General features: G+C 33.6%; 1 protein-coding gene across 1 annotated transcript in view; it reads left to right on the top strand.

Moving 5' to 3' along the window:
- The window catches only part of tho2 (THO complex subunit 2-like protein), a 779,097-nt gene that overhangs the window by 596,957 nt on the left and 160,215 nt on the right, over positions 1-21,925 (top strand). Inside the window, exon 35 of the mRNA XM_090391861.1 lies at positions 9,142-9,185. Coding sequence (XP_090247987.1) covers positions 9,142-9,185 — 44 coding nt within the window. The remainder of the gene's footprint in view (positions 1-9,141; positions 9,186-21,925) is intronic.

Raw genomic sequence — 21,925 nt, 5'->3', positions numbered from 1 at the left:
ACACAGGCATGATCTCATCTTCATCAAAGTTCAATAGCTGAAAAGTGAATGACAATCAGATTGCTAAGATTATTAAGATGGACCATCTCAACAATCAACACCCAAGATTACAATTTATTTCAGAATTGGAAGTTCTCTCTCGTTCCTGGATCTAACACTCACTTGTGTGTCGGAAAAACCGAAGATCTCTATAAAAAAAAAAAAACCACATTTACCAACAGATACCTTCATGTGTAATCTCATCATAATAAACCCAAAGCTTTGCATCACTTCTACTTTGGATAAACATGCTCACTCCCTCCTCTGTGAAGAAGAAGAAGAAATCACCAAAGAACTACAATCTTTCATAAAAACATCTATCCTAAACAGATTGTTCGTAAACTACTTTTTAATCCATCTGCTCACTGCACTAAAGATAGTACTGATGTACTTTATATCTCTACTGTCCATCAGCTCTGTTTCACCAAAGTTAGTTAGAATCCTCAAGAAATTTAAAATCCACACTTCTTTTACTTTACTTTCCAAACTCTAATACTTACTTGGTACATCTAAACCAAAACATGACAGTCTAAAGTATCCAGGAGTTTATCCTGGATACTTTGGTGTAACTGAAATGTTCCCTATTTTGGTCAGACAGAGAAATCCATTGAGTTGCATATGGAAGAGCATGTGAGAGACATTACATATGGCAGAAATAGAGCCAGTGCACTATCTAATCATGTTCTTAATTCTGCTTGCCCTAACGAGGAAGATTACTGGATGAATGACAGAATCAGAAAACATTTTTGGATGCTACAGTGAACTGGCGAAAAGAACTGTCGAATCAACAGAAATTGCCCCCTCAATCTGGTCCATCTTAATAATCACATTAGCTAAAACCTGATTGTCAGTCTTCTAACATCTTTCTAACTTTGGCATACACGTGAACATGCCCAACAATACTATGGCATCCACAATGCCTTCAGATGTTTACAATACGTTTACAAGTTAATTTATAACTGTCTTTTGTAATGTATATATATATATATATATATTTAATTTCTTTTTTCATGTTATGCATCCAATGAAGTTTTCTAAGAAAATGAAACTAGTTGTGTGCTCGAATAATAAGTAGTATTTTTTTTTTTTCTATTTTGGTATCTCTCAGCTTCTTGTCATTAAATTTATTTAATCATGTCATATAGCCAAGTAAATTCGTTGTATCAAATATATGTATATGTTTAAATACGTTAGAAAATTATTGACCTTTTTTAGTTATCTCATATTAGCTACTCAGGTAGTGCTTTTTTAGAATTGTCTGTTATTCTTCAATTGCCATTCTGTGATCTTGTACTGACAATGACTATGATACTTGGGTGAAAATTCTACATTATTAAAGGTTTTTATGTGAGTTTTCCTCTGTTTTTATAATTCATTTGAACAGTATATTCATTGTCCAGTATGAAAGCCTAAAGTGGCTTGAAAAAGTTTCATGTTTGGTATCTAAAGCAAAAAAAATAAATTTTAAAAATACAAAAAAAAAATTTAATAAAAGTTAACAAAATTTAGCCCAACTACAATACTATTGTATTATGTAAGCTCATAGTACAGTACTAATGTACCATGAGTTTACAAGCTTTTTGAGAGTCCCATAAAAAAAAAAATAGTATGTACACACACACACACACACACACATGCATATACATATGTATAGAACACTATTTGATATTAATAAAGGAAGAGCTATAAGACTTTATTTTGGCAATGTTAAATTATATATGCAAAGTGGATACTAGATCCAAAATTATTTCAAAGCCAAATGTTTGCAAAAGCTATGAAAGTTTGTAAGTTTGTCTGAGAGTTTACAAAAATACAATCCTCGGCATCCCCAAGTTACTATCTTTTAAGTACTGCAATCTAAGGCAACTCGAGGATGCCAAGAATTGTATTCTCGTAAGCTCTCAGGTTAACATATGAAACTTTTATATTTTCTACAAACATTTAGCTAGAAATAATGTTTGATCTAGTATTTGCATAGGTGTATAAGCATAGCATTTTGCCTATACTATTTAATATTGGTTAGTTATTGTTTGCAACAAATTTCTCTCTCTCTCTTTCTAAATCTAGTTCATCAGAAATGCATGGCTAAAGATATTACAGGATAACATATAATTTTTTCTATATCATAACAATAGAATGTACTACCAGTTCATAATTTTGCAACTGTAAATTATTGGATATGCATTTGTCTGTAAACCTATTCATTTATGCTTATTGTTTTCCTTCTTAAACATGCCAGTCATGTACAGATGGTTCATTCATTATTGTGAATAGTATATTTAAATAGCTATTTAGTTATTTAAATATACCACAGAAATACAGAATTTCTTATAATTATTGGTTACTTCTGTTTTCTGGGCAAAAAAAAAAAAATGTTTCTATTCTATATTTCTTTGGTTTCTTTGAAATACACACACAATACAATTTTTCTGGTGCTCAGCATTTGTATGTTAATCTTTCATTTCTGACTGTTTTATTTCTAACCCAACCCCCAAATTCATGGCCTTCTATCTCTTAGCATACCTACATATATATACAGTGCAAATTGAGTACTCTGTACTATTGACTAGCAATTCTTCTGACTTGATCTTGCTGGTGATGTAATCTTTTCTGGCTTATAGAAAGATCAAAGTATTATCAACTTTCACTATAGCTATTACTGTTATAACAAAACAAAATCAACTAAATTAAAAAAAAAAAAAAAACTTATTAACTGGCTTATATTTTGCTGAATTTCAAACCACTATCTTTAAAGCATGTTACATGTATCAGTTAACATGTGACAATGAGTCATTGTCGCATGTTAATTGAAACTATTTAAAATGCCACTGAGCAGGGTCGCGCCGACAATATGTGCAATGTGTGCAACGCACACAGGTGCCAGGATAGTAAAGGCGCCAAAGATTTCAGGTGAGGAGGAAATACTTAAAAAAAATATTATTCATTAATTATATCAAAATAAATTACATTTTTGTTTAATTTTAATTATATTTTATAGATTTGTCTTAAACAAATTAGTTATAATCACTTATTTGTTATTATTCCTTAAGATCTTATTTTATTCTGATCCTAGTTCGGACAAGTAGTTTAACGTAAACAAGTAAAAACTTGAACTTGCGTGAGTTTACTGTTTACAGAATGACGCACGTCTGAATTTGTTTAATCTTTTTCACATTTGCATTTGCTCTAAACGTATGTAAGAAACTCTGCTGCAGTTTTTAACTTTATTCTATATTCTGCTGTTATCGGCAGAATATAGGCAACATCTTGCAATGTACCTGAATTGTCATAAGAAAAATTTAAATCATTTGAACAATTACAAGAAATGAACAGAATTAATTACATCCTTAAAAAATAAAACTTATATTGATCATTTGCGACAAATAGTTTTAGATAATGAAAGCAAATATTGGTATGAAGTTATTTTTGTAGTACAGTTTTTAGGTAAACAAAATCTAGCTCTTCGTGGTAAAAGTAATAAACTTTACGATCACAACAGTGGCAGTTTTTTAAAATGCATTGAGATGTTAGAAAAGTTTGATTCTTTTATATCGGAACACATGCGACGTATAACTAATGATCCTGACTTTAAAAATATGACCTCCTATTTAGGAGATAAAATTAAAAATGAAATTCTTGCTTTATGCATCAAATATTAAAAAAATAACATTTTTACAAAGTGTTTTTTATTGGGAGAGGGGTATAGGGGTCCAACTAAAGTTTTGCACTCAGGTGCCGGATACTACTGGCACGCTCCTGCCACTGAGTATAACATATCCTTCTACACTGCTCAGTTTCTAACAGTGAACTGTTGCTTTAGCTCGGCTTAACATAGCTAACTGCACTAGTGTTCTTTTATGCACCCATCTTTATATTATTAGGGGGTGCTAAAGGGTCAAAGCTGTATAACTGAGAGGAGACCTCCACATAGCCTTTAAAGGAATGCGGAGAACCGACCAGGGCTTCTGACTTAATGTCCAATCCTCACCTTCTCGTGGTGCACCCTGTTGGCAATTTGGGATTTAGCTGACCAAATTGTATTCTTATTGCCTTAAACCAATATACAAAATGATGGTACAACATGACAAAATTTCATGCTTGCTGGGGCGTCTCCCGTAGACTAAAATACACAATGATTATTCAGGAAAAAATGAAAGAGTTTGAGAACAGGAACCAAACCTTGGAGATTCAGTGGCAAGCCTTGAAGAAAACCCATTGATTCAGCCAGAGAGGCATGTGGTGAGGTTGTCCTTAAGGATAGAAAAATCCAAACTCCATGCTGGACACAGGAAGTTAAAGAGGCAGTGAAGGAAAAGAAGAAAGCTTATCAAAAATTCCTTGCAAATAAGTCAGCTTGTGCTCTTAGGGAGAACTTTGGCAAGAACATAGAAAATAAATATCAAGAAGATGGTAAGATATTCTGGAGGTTGTTGAAGAAGCTTAGAAATGGAGAAAAGAGTGCTGTAAAAGCAGTTAAAGATGATAACGGTGACATGAAAATGGGAGAAAAAGATATCCTTGAAGTATGGAGTAATTACTTCGAAAAATTGCAAAACGAAACAAGCAGTGATAGCACAGTGGTAAAAAACACTCAACAGGCGTACAGTCAGGAATACATATCCATACTTGAAGTAGAAAAAGCCATCAAAGGCTTGAAATGTGGAAAATCAGCAGGAGTAGATGATATTCGACCAGAAATGCTGAAGTATGGTGGTATAAAAGTCTTATAATGGCTGCACTGCATAGTTCAGAGGGACGAATTCCTGATGATTGCAGTAGAACTCTAATAGTACCCATATACAAAAAGGGAAATAAAACTGAATGTGAGAATTACAGAGGCACTTCCCTACTTTTTGTTTCTGGCAAGATTTATGCAAGTATACTTGAGAAACGGTTGAGAAGAATTGTGGAAGAAAAGTTGCTGAAGAACAAGCTGGATTCAGGCGAAATATAGTCTGTCAGGATCAGATCTTCACTTTACGACAAATAGTTGAGAAAGCATGGGAATATAACAAAGATCTTGATTTAAGTTTTGTCGATCTGGAAAAGGCATATAACAAGGTGCCAAGAGAGAAGCTATTCAATACGCTACAGTTATATGGTGTCAATAGGGCATTATGTCAAGCAATACTTAGTCTGTATTTGAGTTGTAAGTCGGCAGTTAGAATTGAAGGAAGTACAGGAAGATAGTTTAATGTTAAATCTGGTGTGAGACAAGGATGTACATTATCCCCTCTGTTATTCATTATCTATATGGATCACATTATGAAGGAAAGTGGTATTAAACATGATATCAGAATTGGAGATGTTAATGTCAACTCGTTGTTTTATGCGGACGATGTTATACTTTAAATAAATCCACTACAAGTTTGCAAGATTCCCTGACTAAATTGGATAACTGTTGTAATAGATATGGTATGAAGGCCAGCAATAAAAAGACAAAGACAATGAAAATAGGTGGAATTGTTTAAAATGTCAACTGTGTTGTGAACGGAGAATCTGTGGAACAAGTAAAGCATTTCAGCTACTTAGGCATGATTTTTAGTGAAGATGGTAAATTAAATATGTAAATAGACAACAGAGTCAACAAAGCCAGTATGGTAGGAAGTCAATTGAATAAATTCATATGGAATAAGAGAGAAATTAGTCAGAACACTAAATTAGCTGTATACAAACCAGTGTTTGAACCAGTTTTAACTTATGGATCTGAGAGCTGAGTCACTTGACCAAAGACTAGAGAACGTAGATATGAGAGTCCCTGGAAAGATTAGAGGCATGAGCAGATGGCATCGATGGCAATCTCATATTAAAAACGAGGATATTAGGAAAGAACTTGACATTGTCAGCATCCAGGAATGCATTAGCAGAGCTAATCTCAGGTGGTATGGTCACTTAAACAGAATGGGCAAGGAAAGATTAGCAAAACAAGTTTTCTCTGCCAGGTTGGCAGGAAAACAACCGAGGGGAAGACCAAGATATAGGTGGATTGATATGGTACAAAGAGCCTTAGACGATAGAAATATAAGATCTGATAATGTTGGAATCTTGACAAGTAACAGACTGATTTGGAGGAAAATTATAGATAGGAAGTTATTAATGATGTAAATTTTTCATGTAGTACTAGCATATCCTGTACATGTCAGGAATTTGATGATGATAATGATTATCTTTATGTTATTTTGTACAAACCGTTAGCATGCGACAGTCATTCGTTGTCGCATGTTAACTGAAACATGATGTGCTCTGAAGACTCCTGTGAAATATAAGCCAGTTAATAAGCATCTTTTTTTTTATATTATTTAGTGGATCTGGTGGTATAATATTGTTAAAATAAGTTAGGAATAATAATCAACACCTAAGATTGTCCGTTAAATTGTTATAACAAACTTCCAAAAGAATCTTAAAAATGAAGCACTTTCTGTGGTTTCCATAGTGTGAGTTGACTGAATTTGTTTTTTCTCTAATTTAAATTTTAATGATTATGTATGTGTTATTAGTAGAAAATGTGCATTAAGTAGTTTTCTTTATAAAGAGACGATGTATGGCATTAAAACACTTCTGCAGTGTGCTTCACTTATATAGAATGACAGGGGTTATGAAAGATCACAATCTAGACTGGTTTTGACTTTTATTGTGGTCTTATTAATGAAAGCCTGGAGTAGTTGGGTTTTTCTGATTGCATATTGGAAACATTTATCTGTCATTGTTGCCTGACAATACTCAAACAATAGTAAATAAATATCTAGTATATTTCAGAACAACACTTAATTCTTAACTTGGTTAAAGATGCTACACCGTGTTTACACAGATGATCATGTGATATCCCATTTGTTTTCCTCAAAGCACAGAAGATGTTAATGATGACATCTGGAGATTTTATTGTTTAACATTGAGATGTTAAGTAAGATGTACAAAATGGAAATAATTCTGACTGCAGTTTATTCTTAAAACATCCTTAATTGCATGTGGGCCATTTAACTTCTTATCACACTTTCAGTGTCATAAAAAAAAGATTATAGCATTTTTAAATAGCTTGAAAGGTGCTGGAAATATGGTATAGATATGGAAGGGTGAACTACATCTAAAGTGATTACTGTATATAAAATAATTATTTTGAATAATCATATTACAGTTAGCCCTCGCTGTAACACATTAACACATGAAAAATCATAACCAAAGCCCCATAGGCACATTGCTATTCTGAAGAAAATTCTCTATATTATATCAAAATGTCACTATCAAACACTATTTCTGTGGTGCCTATGAGTTTGCTGTAATAAGGGGCATGTGTACTTCTGTAGTTTTTCATTGAATTATTAATTGAATTAAGTAGTATATGAAGTAGTTTTTTGGAGTGCATTTTTATAAGAGCAGTTGACTTATGAGTTTGCCCTAATTATTGACTAATGTAAAGTCGTTTTTCCTTTGAAGCACATGCTGCCTTATATTATGGGGTGATCACTTATTATAAATACTAAACATATTTATATATAGAAATGATGCTATACTAAACTTAGAATATAAATTGCTTTCTTACACTAGGATAAAATATGCATGAAACAATAATCCTGTCCAGAATACTTTGCTTCAATCAAGTAAAACAACTTGCTTCAACTTTCAAATTCAGGGTGCATTTAAAATATAGTGATACATCATTTCATTTTTTGTATACTGTTGGGAACTTCTGCCATGGTAAAAATAATAAATAATCTCTGCAAGGTATTATTTTATCATATGTTCAAGTTAATGAATGATTCAAGTTACTCTGAGTCATTTCTTTATATACAAATTTACTGTGACTTATGCTAGATTAAAATAAGGTTGGAAACAAGAATTTAAAATGCAAATCAAACACCTTGTTCAGTTCAATTTGTATTTTATCATTTTTTAGTTAGAGGAAGGCACTAGTTTTCTTTTCAAGGGATATGAAAAAAAGTGATCATGAATTCTACAACTCATAGATTCACCACTGTTTTGTATACCTTGAGCTTCTTTACATATCAGAAATGGTCATCTTAAACAAATAAACCACTGAAGGAGGAAGCATTAATTTTTTAATAGTGGATAATAAATGAAACTTGGCACTTGGGACTACTTTATGTAAATATATAAATTTGTTGGCCAAGAAGATAAAGTATCTGCTCTTCAAACAGGTTCAAATCATACCATGTCTGTGAGTGTTTTTAGGTGGTGGATGATGTGTATGATACCACTGACATGCTTAATTGAATTAAATAGTATATGAACTGTGGCAAAAATTTTATTCTTCTTTTCATACAATTGTTACCTCAGTATAAGCAAAGAATAAATTTTTGCATGTAAGTAGTTTTTTGGCCTGCATTTTTATAAGAGCAGTTGACTTATGAGTTTGTCCTAATTATATGCCCTAACTATTGTCTAAAGTAGCTTGAAAAAAAAAGTTCTCTATCTCTAGTGCAGAGTTTCCACATTCTTTTAGCCAACCCAAGATACTAATTTATATACTATAGGTGTACAACCTTTAATGGGTGAGATTCAAAAAAAATAAATAAATATATATATCAAAAAAAAAAAAAAAAAAAATCAGCTAACACCTTTTTTGTTCCCACGTAGGGAGTAGGCGAGGTCGTTTTAGCCCTATCTAACTTTTGGAGACTGAGTGGGCAGTTCAATCTCCACTGGTAGCCGATCAGAGATAGCTATCACTAATTAATAGGTATGCAGTGAAGAGGCCAGCTAACAAGTACTGCCATCTGGTGCTCCCTAACCTAACACAATATTTTGAATATCTGATTTTCTTGAGTTTATGGAATGAAAAACCCGAGTTTCCAGGAGAAAAAAACCTGCTTGCCCATGTCAAGATTGACTAACTCAGGAACCAGTCAAGAAGAGGCTTAGAAAAATGTTCCTCTAGTCGGCGACTAGATTCGAACCGAAGTCTTTCATCGTGCAGTCAAGAGTGCCATAGAATGTAAACGCACTTCGACTTAGCTACACAGGCTCTCCTGATATATATATATGTGTGTGTGTGTGTGTGATTATTTTGTGTTCTGCTTTGTTAAAATCTTTTGGTAATGTTTATGCACATATTTTACCTAATTGCTACTTGTTTGTCCATTTCAGACCATAAACGTCGCCGTTTGGATGGGGCATCTTCAAATTCAAAGGTTAGTATCTGAGTCTTGATGCTCCTCCTCATCACCATTCTAATATGAAGAGCTTCTAAGAATTATATCTGTTCCTTGAAGCTGACAAGGCAGTGCCAAAGGTGGGAAAGCAAGGAAAATTCTGCTAGCAAGAGAGGATATAATGGCACTAGTCCATTAATCCTGTAGTTGCTTCAAGATGGCTCCAGCTTTTGCGAACGGCAGGTGTTCTAGTAGTTTCCAAGATGTTAAAACAAGTCATACCAGGTACCATGGAAAGTATGCTGTACCCCATAATGTTAATATATCAAAAGGAAGGCGTTCATATCACAGTGAAAGATTCAAGAAGAAAGGTGGCAAGAGGCTGTATTATGCAAGATTTCTTCATCATAATAATTAATCAAGTGGAAAGGAAATTCAAAAGATTATGATCTTCATATTTTATTTGTTATTGTTCAGTTCGCTTTTTTTTCTTAAAATACGAGTAAGTCAAAGTGAAATTCTTCAAAATAAAGATCAGTAGTTGTTGTTTTTTTTTTTTAAGAAAAAGTATTTTTATTAATTGATGAAGAGTGAAGACAAAGAAATGGGAAAGAAGTAAAAAAAAAAAAGAAAAGAAAGAAAGAAGAAAAGGATGTAGGGCTTATTTGGAAATCTATCTTACAGCAAGTGCCATGATGGTTTTTATTTTATTTTTTTTTCTTGCAATTGCTTATCCTGTTTATTCTTTTTTCCTTTCTTTTCTTATGGGAAAAAGGTTTCACATGCTTTAAAAATTATCTTGCCAAGAAGCCTTCAATTTATTGACTGTATATAAACATTTTATTCATTTTATTTCCTTGAATTTATGTGAGCTGAGCTATTGCACAAAGCTGATTGATGTAGTTTGAAGAATTGGACTTTCCCCTTGTACAAAAGAAGTTTTTTCTCTCTTATTTTGTTAAAGTTTCCAATATAACTAAAGAAAATTTTCTTCACCCTTTTTCACAGAAGCAGTGAATGAAGTTTTAGTATCCTTATTATTTGAAAATGAGAGATGTGGTTGAAGAATGCTCTATATATAAAAATACATATGCTGATGTGTATATATATATATATATATATATATTTTGTACCTGCATTTCAAGAGATACCTGAGAAGAGAAGTGAGTAGTACAGTGTGCCTTGTTTCCTAATCACCATAATTTTTGGTATACCAAATTAATTTGTCTTGATGATCTCTCAATGTGAAGCTGCTTGTTTAAGAAATGCCATTTTTTTTTAACAAGTTGAAGGAAGGCATAGTTTGTATGCCATTATTTCTGAAACCTTAAGCATTCACAAAAAAAGGGGTATTATGTCTTGCTATATAGAGAACATTATATACATCAAAGATATGAGTCATTCGTCCAAGATTATCCCAGTTATTGGAGTGCCCATTTTCTTCACACATATCATGATGATGGAGATGTGCCTTCGGAATTATAGAGTTATCAGTACCTGTGGTTAATTAGCACTGGACAAGATGATTGCTGCTTTAAGAATAAAAGTATGATTCCAGATCCTATTTTTCTGCTTTGTCCTTTGAAGCATTTCTGCAGAAGCCAGCAATTATGATTTCTGTGTTCATCAACATCATCTGTTGTCAGCTTCAAGATTCATCTGACCATGTAATCTGTGATTAAAACACCACATTCCAGGAGCAGAGTTTCTCTTTGCTGGTGAGTTGGTGGATGGAACATCGCAAGCTAGAGTACCTGCTCGTCTTTGGTTGTGAGTCTAATAATTTCTTGATTCAGCAGTTCCCTGTTTGCTCCCTTTTATTATTAAATATTTTCATATATATATGTGTGTGTGTATATATATATATATATATATATCTTGTATGCTATAATGTATTACCTATTTAATAATTCTGCGCATTATATGAATATGTGTGAAGACTAAATTACTGTCAATATATTGACATATTTGTTTAATGGAATCAGACTAAATTTTCATCTCTCAATCTGAATATCCTTCTTCCATTATTACTCATTTATTAATTAAATATCTGTACATTTAAAAAAATTTTTTTTTTATAGATCTAAAATTTGAGAATGTGTATTAAAAATTCCTCCTCCTCATTGAATACCTAACGTATACCTTGGGAGGTAGGGGGGGGATATTATGATAGTACTAGATGAAAAAGTTATATCATTACTAACTTCCAGTCAACAATTTTCCTCCAAATTGATCTGTTATCTGTCATGACTCCAATATTATATTTCTGTCTTCTAAGGCACTTTTTACTGTATCAATCCGGTCTTCCTCTGGGTCTTTTCCTACTATTCTTGTAAAGAATGCTTGTTTTGCTAACCTTTTCTTTCCCATTCTGTTATAATGACCATACCACCTACTAACACATTCCTAAATGCTAACAATGTCAAGTTCTTTCATTATATCCTCATTTTTAATATGATACTGCCATTGATACCATCTGTTCACTCTCCTAATCTTTCTCATAACTTTCATATTGTATCTGTGCTCTCTAGTCTTTGATAAAGTTTTATTTCTAACCCAGCTTTCATATCCATAAGTTAAAATTAGTTTAAACACTGTCCTGTATGCAGCTGGTTTTGTGTTTTAACTAATTTCTCTCTTATTCCATATAAATTTATTCATTTGATTTCCTGCCATATGAGCTTTGCTAATTCTGTTGTGTTTCAATATTTTTCTGTAACTTTTATCATCTTGTTTTCAAGGAAATTCATATCATAAGCAATACACAGAATATCAATATAACATTTGTTATATTGATATTTGAAATATCCTTATACCATGCCATAACTTGCCATAACCAAACACATCCATCTTATGTGAAGACTGTATGGTGATTCGTCACTCCTTACCACTGCATGCATGATATCCTAGCACAAATGTTTACAGCCATTTGTGGCTACCCTGAACTCTTAGTTGCGAAAATCTATCAATGCCATTTGAAAGAATACAGAATCCTTTCATCAGATTGTGGTCTTCGAGACATTTCTATCTTTTATGTCAGCCAACTGATCTTAGATTTCTCTAATTGTGTCAAAATTGTACAGCTGATCAATGATTAATATGGTACCCTATGGTGGCATTTTTCTGGAAGTCATTTAACCCTGAATCATGCTTTATGTTCTGTGTTATACATAACTGTCAGTTAGCATGCATTTCCTTTTCTTATGTAATGCTATGCCAGTTTCTTGCTAACTATTCATCCACTTCATGCCTTTTGCCCTGTAGCACATGAGGCCAAGATCCACCACTGCCTCCAGTTACTCTGGTCTATTGCAGTTGATTCTGATTTCCACAGGCCTTTAATGCAGTCAATTTTCTCTCTCTTTCTCGCAGAGAGAGAGAGAAAGTTTATCCTTTGCCAAGTTAGTTTTGGTTCTTTTTCTTCCAGGATCTATGTCAAAACTAACTTTGGAATTTCTCCTCTGCCTATTCTCAATATATGGCTCTATAAATAATGGACAACTTAACATGATAAAGTATTGTTTAAAATAGCTTTGCATTACTCACTGCTTTCTCACTTAAACAATGATGATTATGTTGAACAATATCTTATCACGTAAATTTTCCATTGTTATTTCTTTACATAATGCCACTTATATTTCAGTCCTTCATGAAACAGTGCCTTCATATCGTTATTGATGATGTGTATTTTAGTTTCATTGCAATATTCAGGTTTCATGATTTTCATATACCTGTTCACTCTTTTGAAAGTAGTATTTGCTTTTTATCAATCTTTCTGCTATATTCTTGTCACTTTTACTTTCAATATTAGCACTAGGTCCTAGGTATATAAAATCCTTAACTTCTCTTACTGCATGCTAGTCAACATTTTTTTGGCATATGTTTTCAACTAAGCTTTTGTTTTATTTATATTTATTTAAGTCTAATTTTTTAACTATCTTACACATTGCTTTTGACTTTGCTATATATTGCTTTGATTATATTAAAACCATATCATCTGCATAGTGCAGGTCTATCAAATGTGATGCAAAATTGTATCTTATTCCTCTCCTTACAATCTATTCCTTAATTCAATAGTGGGGGGGGGGGGGGGAATTTTGTGCTGGCTTATCAGTCAGACAGATATCTCGTTAGCCAGCCTCAGTGTATGTGTACTCTTCCACAGTCATTAATGTATATCATAGTTAAAGTTTTTAACTGGGATATGCATTAAAAAGAATTAGATCTGGTCAATTTATAGGCTTTTTTATTATTATTATTATTATATGTTATCTCCATGAAGCCCGGAGACTCATCGTGGGAGACCCAAATTAACTATTATACACACACAAAACCTGTCATACCTCTCCTTACTCATTCACTGTTAGAGAACCCACAACTAATTCTAGCAATCCATTCCACTCATTCACTACTCTCCATGCAGAAAATCTAGTCCACACACACCTTTACTAATCACACTCTTATACAACTTCAAGGGTTGACTCCTCTATTTGTCATATATTGAAAAATTTCATTTGCATCAATATATGACAACCCAGACACCTTCAGCCTATCCTCATAGGGAGCATTCCACAGACTTGTCACCAGCTTAGTTACTTGATCAACTATTGCCCTTCCCAATTTTGCATCATTAGCAAACAATGGAATACTCCTCCTTAAATCTTTCTGTATATTATTACTATCTAAGATCTCCAGGGAGTCAAGACTCATCAAGGGAGGCTGTAAATCATCCAAACCATCTGGTATATCTTCCCTTAAATTCATTCACATTAGATGCACTCACTATCCCTAATGGCAAACTATTCCAATCACTCACTGCTCTGAGAGAAAAACCTAGCTCTTATTACTTTCTTGACTGTAAACAAACTTAACTTCCATGGATGCCCCTGTGTCCCCCCCCCCCCCAGGGGAGAGAACATATAACGAAAAATTTTATCAGATGCTATCCTATAATGCCCATTTAAAAGTTCATACACCTCTTTCTCCTGTTAACCAGTCTGCAATCACATATTTGCAATCTGTCCTCATAATCTAAATCCATAATCTAGATATAATGTTTGTAATTCTTCTTTGCACCCTTTCCACAGCTTCTTTATCCAGGATACCAAATCTGCACACAATCCAGGTGTGATCTGTCAAAGCTTTATAAAGAGGCAAAATGACTTCCTTATCCTTGCATGTTAAGGTTTGCTTCAACATTGCAATTATCCTCTAAGTTGTATTTGCAACTTTTGCTATGTGACCTTTAAACTTCAAATTCCTATCCACCAATATGCCTTGCCTCCTCAGTTTCTTTAGCACACACACACTCAAAAGTTCTGGCATTAGGTAGCAGGATGCATAAGCTCTATACTCTGTTCAGTTATATTCTTGAAGTAAAACTGGGATGTACTGTACTTCCATCTCCTAAAACCTTATCTTCATATCTTTTCAGTTTCATATTTAATTATATTTATCATTTATGAATTCTGATTCTCTTCCAATTTTTCACATTTAGTGAGATTACCTTTTTATTATTATTATTATTACAGATATCATTACTTTTCATTTTCTGGTTTCTTTTCTTTCTCCAGTACTTTTATTAATTATCAGCAACAATTTCTTTACTTGTCTTAAGCATCTCTGTTATTATGCTATCATCACTGCTTGCCTTTCCATTCTTCATTTTACCTGTTACATTCATTATTTCATTTTTATATATTGGTTCTAATGTGATATTTCATTCGACACATGAGGGTTCATTATTTCACTAGTTTGTCACTAATCATGCAGTATTGAAGAAAAATGAGGTAGGGTCATAATTTTTACCATGTGGTATACGCTGAGTGATCAGTGTTTGTTGAAGTGAAGTTTTAAGATACTCTTACAGAATAGTGAATAACACCTTTGCATGTACGCACATACCACACTTTATTCCAAGAACAGCTTTAGGTTGTTATGGTGCTGAAAGAATTCCACAGTAATCCACATCAGTTCATTTGTAATCATTTGCCATACACTGAACTGCAGTAGGTTACTGTCATGAGGAAACACATTCGCACTCTTCACTAACCTGAAATGTTGCCATCCACTATATCATGCTGATTTATGCTGCTACTCTATGCATTATTCCAGACCTTCCATCAGTATATAACAACTAAAGCTGTTCATTGGAATAAAGTGCTATTCACTATTCTGTAATCTTACAGAATAGTACCTTTGGGATTTTTCATACCCAGAGATCACTTTATTCCCCATTCGAGGTTTTAGGAAAAGTAAGGGTACCATAGATTAGATCTTATATAGAAATATAGAATATAGAAAAGTATAAAGAATTTAGACTGTTTCATAGACTACTCCAAAGCTTTAGACTGTGTTCAGCATGTGAAACTGTGGGAAGTAATGAAGATGTTGGGTTTTCCTCAACACATTATCAGGTTGATAGCTAACTTGTACAAGGAGCAAGAAGCCAAAGTAAAAGCTGGTATTGGATTAACTGATTGGCTTCTGGTTGGAACAGGAGTTAGGCAAGGATGCCTACTTTCTCCTCACCTGTTTAGTATCTGAGGACATTGTGTGTCTGTGTAGCATTAGATGAGAAGCTTAAGACAGGAATTAGGATACGTAGTAGATTGATCTGTAATCTGAGGTACACAGATGATACAAGACTCCTTTGTAATGACAAGGAAGAACCAGGACAAATCCTTGACAACATTAATGAGATCAGTAAGAACAGAGGACTTCAGCTCAATCTTATCAAAATAAAGATTAGGGTTCTCAAAGGAAATACAGATAGGGAAGCTCCTGAAAAACAATAGAGGAAGTCAAGAAGTTTGAGTACCTGGGATCTATTGTTAATGTGAAGAAGCTTTGTTCAAAAAGACATCAGAAGATTAAGAATGGCTAAAACAACAGTCAGACACTTTTCTAAAATCTGGAAGGTAGCTGTTTTTCTGACTTATGGATGTGAGACTTGGAACCTAAAGAAATCTGATAGCAAAATGATGGATGCTTTTGAGATGTGGTATGGCTGTCGAGGATATGTGTGTGCTAGAAAGGACTTAAGGCTCCTTAAATCCTTAAGGATATTGACAAGTGAAAGTTTAAATACTTTGGACACATTGAAAGGATGGAAGAAGGGCTTCTCAAAACAGTAATAGAAGGTCAAGTGCCTGGAAAAAAAAGGAAAGGGTAATTCCTCAATGAGATGGATGGATGGTGTGTCTACAGTGACTGATCTTCAGAGAGTTGAAGCCTCCAGAACATCATACAGCAGGACAGCCTGGCAAGGGTGTGGCACATCACCGAGCGACAGTGGTGACCATACAGCATCAGATAATGTCCAGTGAATAGATGGATGTAAGGTTGCAATTTATGTAATATTATTAGCAACACATCTAGCACCTAGTCATATTGCAATAAAAAATCACAAAACTTTTGTTGACCAATTATCTTATGGAACCGCATGCCTGTACTATCCCTCATTTTGTGCCTACCCACTTTAGCCTAAAATGGATATGCAATAACTTTCTCTGGTAAAAACATTGTTCCATGCATGATGGGATGGGGGAATTGTCTTGTAACTTTGCCACTCCAGCTTATCTTCATAGCTTTGTAGAGACATATCATGTCAGAAGGTGTCTACTACTCCAACATATTGTGATTATTGTTGTTGCTACTATTTTATTATATTATTATCATTTATTTTTTATATTAAATACTGTTTATAATAATAGTAAGTATATAGTTGTATTCAGAGCTTATTGCTTTAATGTTAGCAACTTTTGGCTAGGTTTCATTATTAATGGCTAGGTGCCACTCCAGCTTATCTTCATAGCTTTGTAGAGACATATCATGTCAGAAGGTGTCTACTACTCCAACATATTGTGATTATTGTTGTTGTTGCTACTATTTTATTATATTATTATCTTTTTTTTTTATATTAAATACTGTTTATAATAATAGTAAGTATATAGTTGTATTCAGAGCTTATTGCTTTAATGTTAGCAACTTTTGGCTAGGTTTCATTATTAATGGCTAGGTGCCACTCCAGCTTATCTTCATAGCTTTGTAGAGACATATCATGTCAGAAGGTGTCTACTACTCCAACATATTGTGATTATTGTTGTTGCTACTATTTTATTATATTATTATCTTTTTTTTTTATATTAAATACTGTTTATAATAATAGTAAGTATATAGTTGTATTCAGAGTTTATTGCTTTAATGTTAGCAACTCTTGGCTAGGTTTCATATTTGTAAACAAAAACAAAATCTTAATCTTAAAAAAAAAAAAACATAACATTTACTAGTCTTTCTTGCCTTCACTATTGTATTTGATACAAAATTAAGTCATCTTCATGAACTTCTAGGTTGCAATTTAATGCAATATTTGATTTAGTGCGAATTTTACAATGATACCAGATTGTCTTTAATGTGAACTAAAGTTCATTTAATGCAAGGCTAGCACCTGCACAGGTTGAGGTTGCCAGGTTCCTTTTTTAGGGTTTTAGATGCTGCTGTCTATCATAATATACGTTTGTGATTTGTTTTAAGAAGTGCCCTTAACAGAATGGACAAAAGAAAGAGTCCTTCATATAAAAACATTATGAGTGCAAAAAAAGAAGGGGTTCATTATTACATTAGAGCCAAAATTTGGTTTGAATGGCATGAATGTTTTCATAGCAGATCTAAAATAGGACAAGATGTTGGAATTCCTGAATCCCAGCTTTTTTTTTTTTTTTAGTTTGCAAACATCTAAAAGGAATAGAAGTGTTAGAATGATAGACATAAATCATCTTTTAATTGCATGGATTGAGGATTGCAATTCATTATATGTTGTCTCAGGTAATTATCCCTTAGCAGGTGTATAAATATCTTTTCCTTCTTCCCTGTGATCATTCCTCCTCACAGTCTATATGCCCATAGTTGAAATTCCCCCATAATAATTACTTGACCTGCACCCATTGTGCTAATTTGCCAGTGTGTGTCATCTATATTTTTCATTATACTCCCTAGATTATATCAGCAGCCAATTATATATTTCATCCTGTTAGTCTCTGTCTCACACTAGATAGTGTCAAATGAATTGCCCTCTTCATCCCTGTCTTCCTGCTGTATGTGTCTACTCTTTTTTGGCTTCCTCTGTTATTGTTAACAAAACTCCTCTCCCCATCCTGTTCCTTCTGTCCTCTTTGAAACTACTATATCCTTTGCATTCTATTCCTGTATCATCTTTGGTCAACTAAGTCTCATTGATGCCTATAACTTTTGAACAAGTTAAATTAACCAATGCCAAAAACTCTTCATCTTTATTACAAATACTTCTGGCATGAGTATACATAAATTGCAATACTCCCTTCATCCCACAACCATCCTTACACTTTGTGTTACTTAGCCCACTAAAGTTAAGTTGGGGTTACATTTTGCATCATATCATCACTCTCTCCCACCTACTGACCTTTAGGTTGCCTGGACCTACATTCACCTGCTTCTCCCAAAAATTCTCTAGTTTTGCTAACTTTGTACTTCTGAACTTTCACTGAACAACACTTTCTCAGGACTCCTGACACTAAATCCATCAATTGCAAACCATCCACTTTATATTAATCCTTCTTTCAATCTAACTACTCTACACATCCACAAACTCTACACAATTCCTCTTGCTCAATCTGTGCACTGACTCATTTGCAATCATAACTCTCATCTCAGTGGGCCTCTATTATACCATGGCAGCAGACTCGCAACTTTTACCTTCTCACTCTTCTTTCTTTTTCTTCGCATGTACTAACCACTCTTTCATATCTTTTCATATGCCACACTTGTCACCTGCTGAATAAATTGTACCAGCCAAAATATACATATTTCACCTTCACTCTCTACGTCGTTACTGCATCACTAACATCCTTTATCTTTGCATCAGGAAAACATGATTTTGTCACACCACACACTCATCAAGCACTCCTCTTATCAATGAATCACCATACATAATTTGCTACCAATTATATATTTGGTTTAATCCTTTATCAAAGTGTAACCAAACAAAGTTTACGCCTGGAGTATTTTCAGGACTGGGGCAACTCTTGATAAAGGTGGAGTAAGTTCTGATCACTTTCCTTAGCATCTCCCATAATGCAAAGCACATCTCCTTGCGGACATGTATAATGCTATGCATTAAGGGAAGGGCCACACCTGGACTGTTGGTTTCGACCTTTATTGAGGTTTCATCAGTCAGGCCCTGAGGTGGAAGTAATGCAGAAGTCACCATATACCAGTTACCAAAAGGTGTCAACACCTTATTATAATTCTCTGGATTAGAGATAGTTGATGGAAGTTTTTTTGCTTGGCTATGCTACCAATTATATATTTATTTGGTTTAATCCTTTATCCAAGTGTAAGCAAACAAAGTTTGCGCCTGAAGTATTTTCAGGACTGGGGCAACTCGTGGTAAAGGTGGAATAAGTTCTGATCACTTTCCTTAGTATCTCCCATAATGCAAAGCACATTTCCTTGTTGACATGTATAATGCTATTCATTAATGAAAGGGCCACTACCCATGTATGTGGGTAGTGGCCCTTTCATTTCAAAGGGCCACTCCCTTAATGCATAGCATTATACATGTCCACAAGGAAATGTGCTTTGCATTATGGGAGATACTAAGGAATGTGATCAGAACTTACTCCACCATTACCATGAGTTGCCCCAGTCCTGAAAATACTTCAGGCGCAAACTTTGTTTGCTTACACTTGGATAAAGGATTAAACCAAATATATAATTGGTAGCATAGCCAAGTGAAAAAACTTATCAGCCATCAAACAGCTACCAAGAAACAACAGAAGGATTTTTGAATCATCAATAAAGCTGTAATAAATAATTAGATCAACCAGATAAAATGCAGCAGCTGAATTTTTTCAGCAGGTTACTTTATTCTTTTTTATTATTTCTTCTGAAGTGATGTTTTGTTTCCAGATTTTAACATACAGAGACTTTTTTTATGCCTTGAATCAGACATATTAGTCATTTCCAAAACGGTTTCTGCAAGAAAAAAGAGAAAAAAATGCATCTTATATACTTGAAATGAAAATAATATAAAAAGCAACAATTTAAAAGATTTCTAATATAACATAAATTTAAAGTAGTAACTGAGTGTAGGAGATGCTTGAAGAGAATGTCATGTGAAATTTTGACTCTGCGAACATTCATATTATATATGTATGTATGTATCACAATCACATACACAGTAATCTACTATTTATCTGACCACATCAGGAAGGCAATTTTGCATTTCTGATAATTGAAGTGCAATTCCTTCATGATGTACCAGAAGCATATATATATATATTGTTGCAATTAGGATTGACTCGGGATGTATACATTTATAAGATTAAAATTTAACTGACTAGAACCCGAGAAAGTATAACAAAAACTTTTAATAAATCACAACTAGTTTCATCGATATTCCGACTTCTTCAGGTGAGTAAGAAATAACATAAGACTTATAAAAATAACAAGGTAAAAAACATGGACTTTCTAGCTTAATAAAAAGAAATAGATCACCTGACTGTCTTAAATTTTCAATTTTTCGGAATACCACCCACACTGATAGATATTTGCATGGCTCTTCTCATCACTTCCCTCCTCAGAAACTGGGCATCATCTCCACCCTTGCCCATCGAGCAAGATGTCTCACTACCATAGAAGAAGACCTACAAACAGAGCTTAACTTCCTGAAAAACATCTTCTTAAATAATGGATATTCATCTCATAACATCACTAAACATCTGAGACCACGCCAACAACGTCGACAAGAAGATGAATCAAACATTATCACTCATATACAGCTACCATTTATTAGCTCTCTTACCCCAAAACTATCTAGGATTATTTAGAAATTCAACATAAAGAACGACTATACTACTCTGCCAAAAGTTGTTCTTTTCTGAGTCAACCAAAACACAACGAACTGCATTTTCCTGATGTTTATAAAGTTATGTGCGACTGCGGTCGACCTTAATTTGGTCAGACAGATAAATCTGTTTCACTTCATCTTGAGCAATATAGATGTGACATCTCCTACAGTAGAACATGAGTGAGCGCCCTTTCTAGTCATGTTCTCTTCTCCGTAAACTCTAACCTCGAAGAACGGCAACACCAAGTTGATTGTGACGGCACAACCAATTTATATATATATGTAAGGATGAATTTGAAAGACGTATTATAGAATCAAAAGAAATAGTTCTGGACCCTTCACACCTGAACAACAATCTAAACTAAAATTTGCCTGATTCACACAGCGCAGTAATCCAATACTGGTGCTCTAAAATTAACTGTCACACACATTCTACTCATGCCAACAGTAGCATGCGGTCACCTATTCAAATATGACTGTTACTATTCTGTTACTATTCCATGTTTTTTACCTTGTTATTTTTTATAAGTCTTATGTTATTTCTTACTCGCCTGAAGAAGTTGGAATACCGATGAAACTAGTCGTGATTTATTAAAGGTTTTTGTTATACTTTCCCGGGTTCTAGTCAGTTAAATTTTAATCTTATAAAAAAAAAAATATATATATATATATATATATATATATATAAGCAATAAGAATAAGAAAGGTCTCGTTATTCCTGCATGTTAAACCACAAATTTCCCTGAAAGTTTCATGCATTCTTTATCAAATGCTTCTTGCTTAAGACAGCAAACACGTATCCCTTGATGTCAATGGACACACAAATTCAGCACTAAAAAAGTACCTTTTTCCAGTTCTCTTAACTCCACAACAGTCTTTTGCTTATACCATC

The sequence above is a fragment of the Typopeltis vanoorti genome, chromosome 4 (genome assembly GCF_054136105.1).
Source record: "Typopeltis vanoorti isolate ZY-2024b chromosome 4, IOZ_Tvanoo_1.0, whole genome shotgun sequence".
NCBI classification, from domain to species: domain Eukaryota; kingdom Metazoa; phylum Arthropoda; class Arachnida; order Uropygi; family Thelyphonidae; genus Typopeltis; species Typopeltis vanoorti.
Note: the sequence above shows the minus strand (reverse complement) of the source record. Positions and strands in the feature narration are given on the sequence as shown.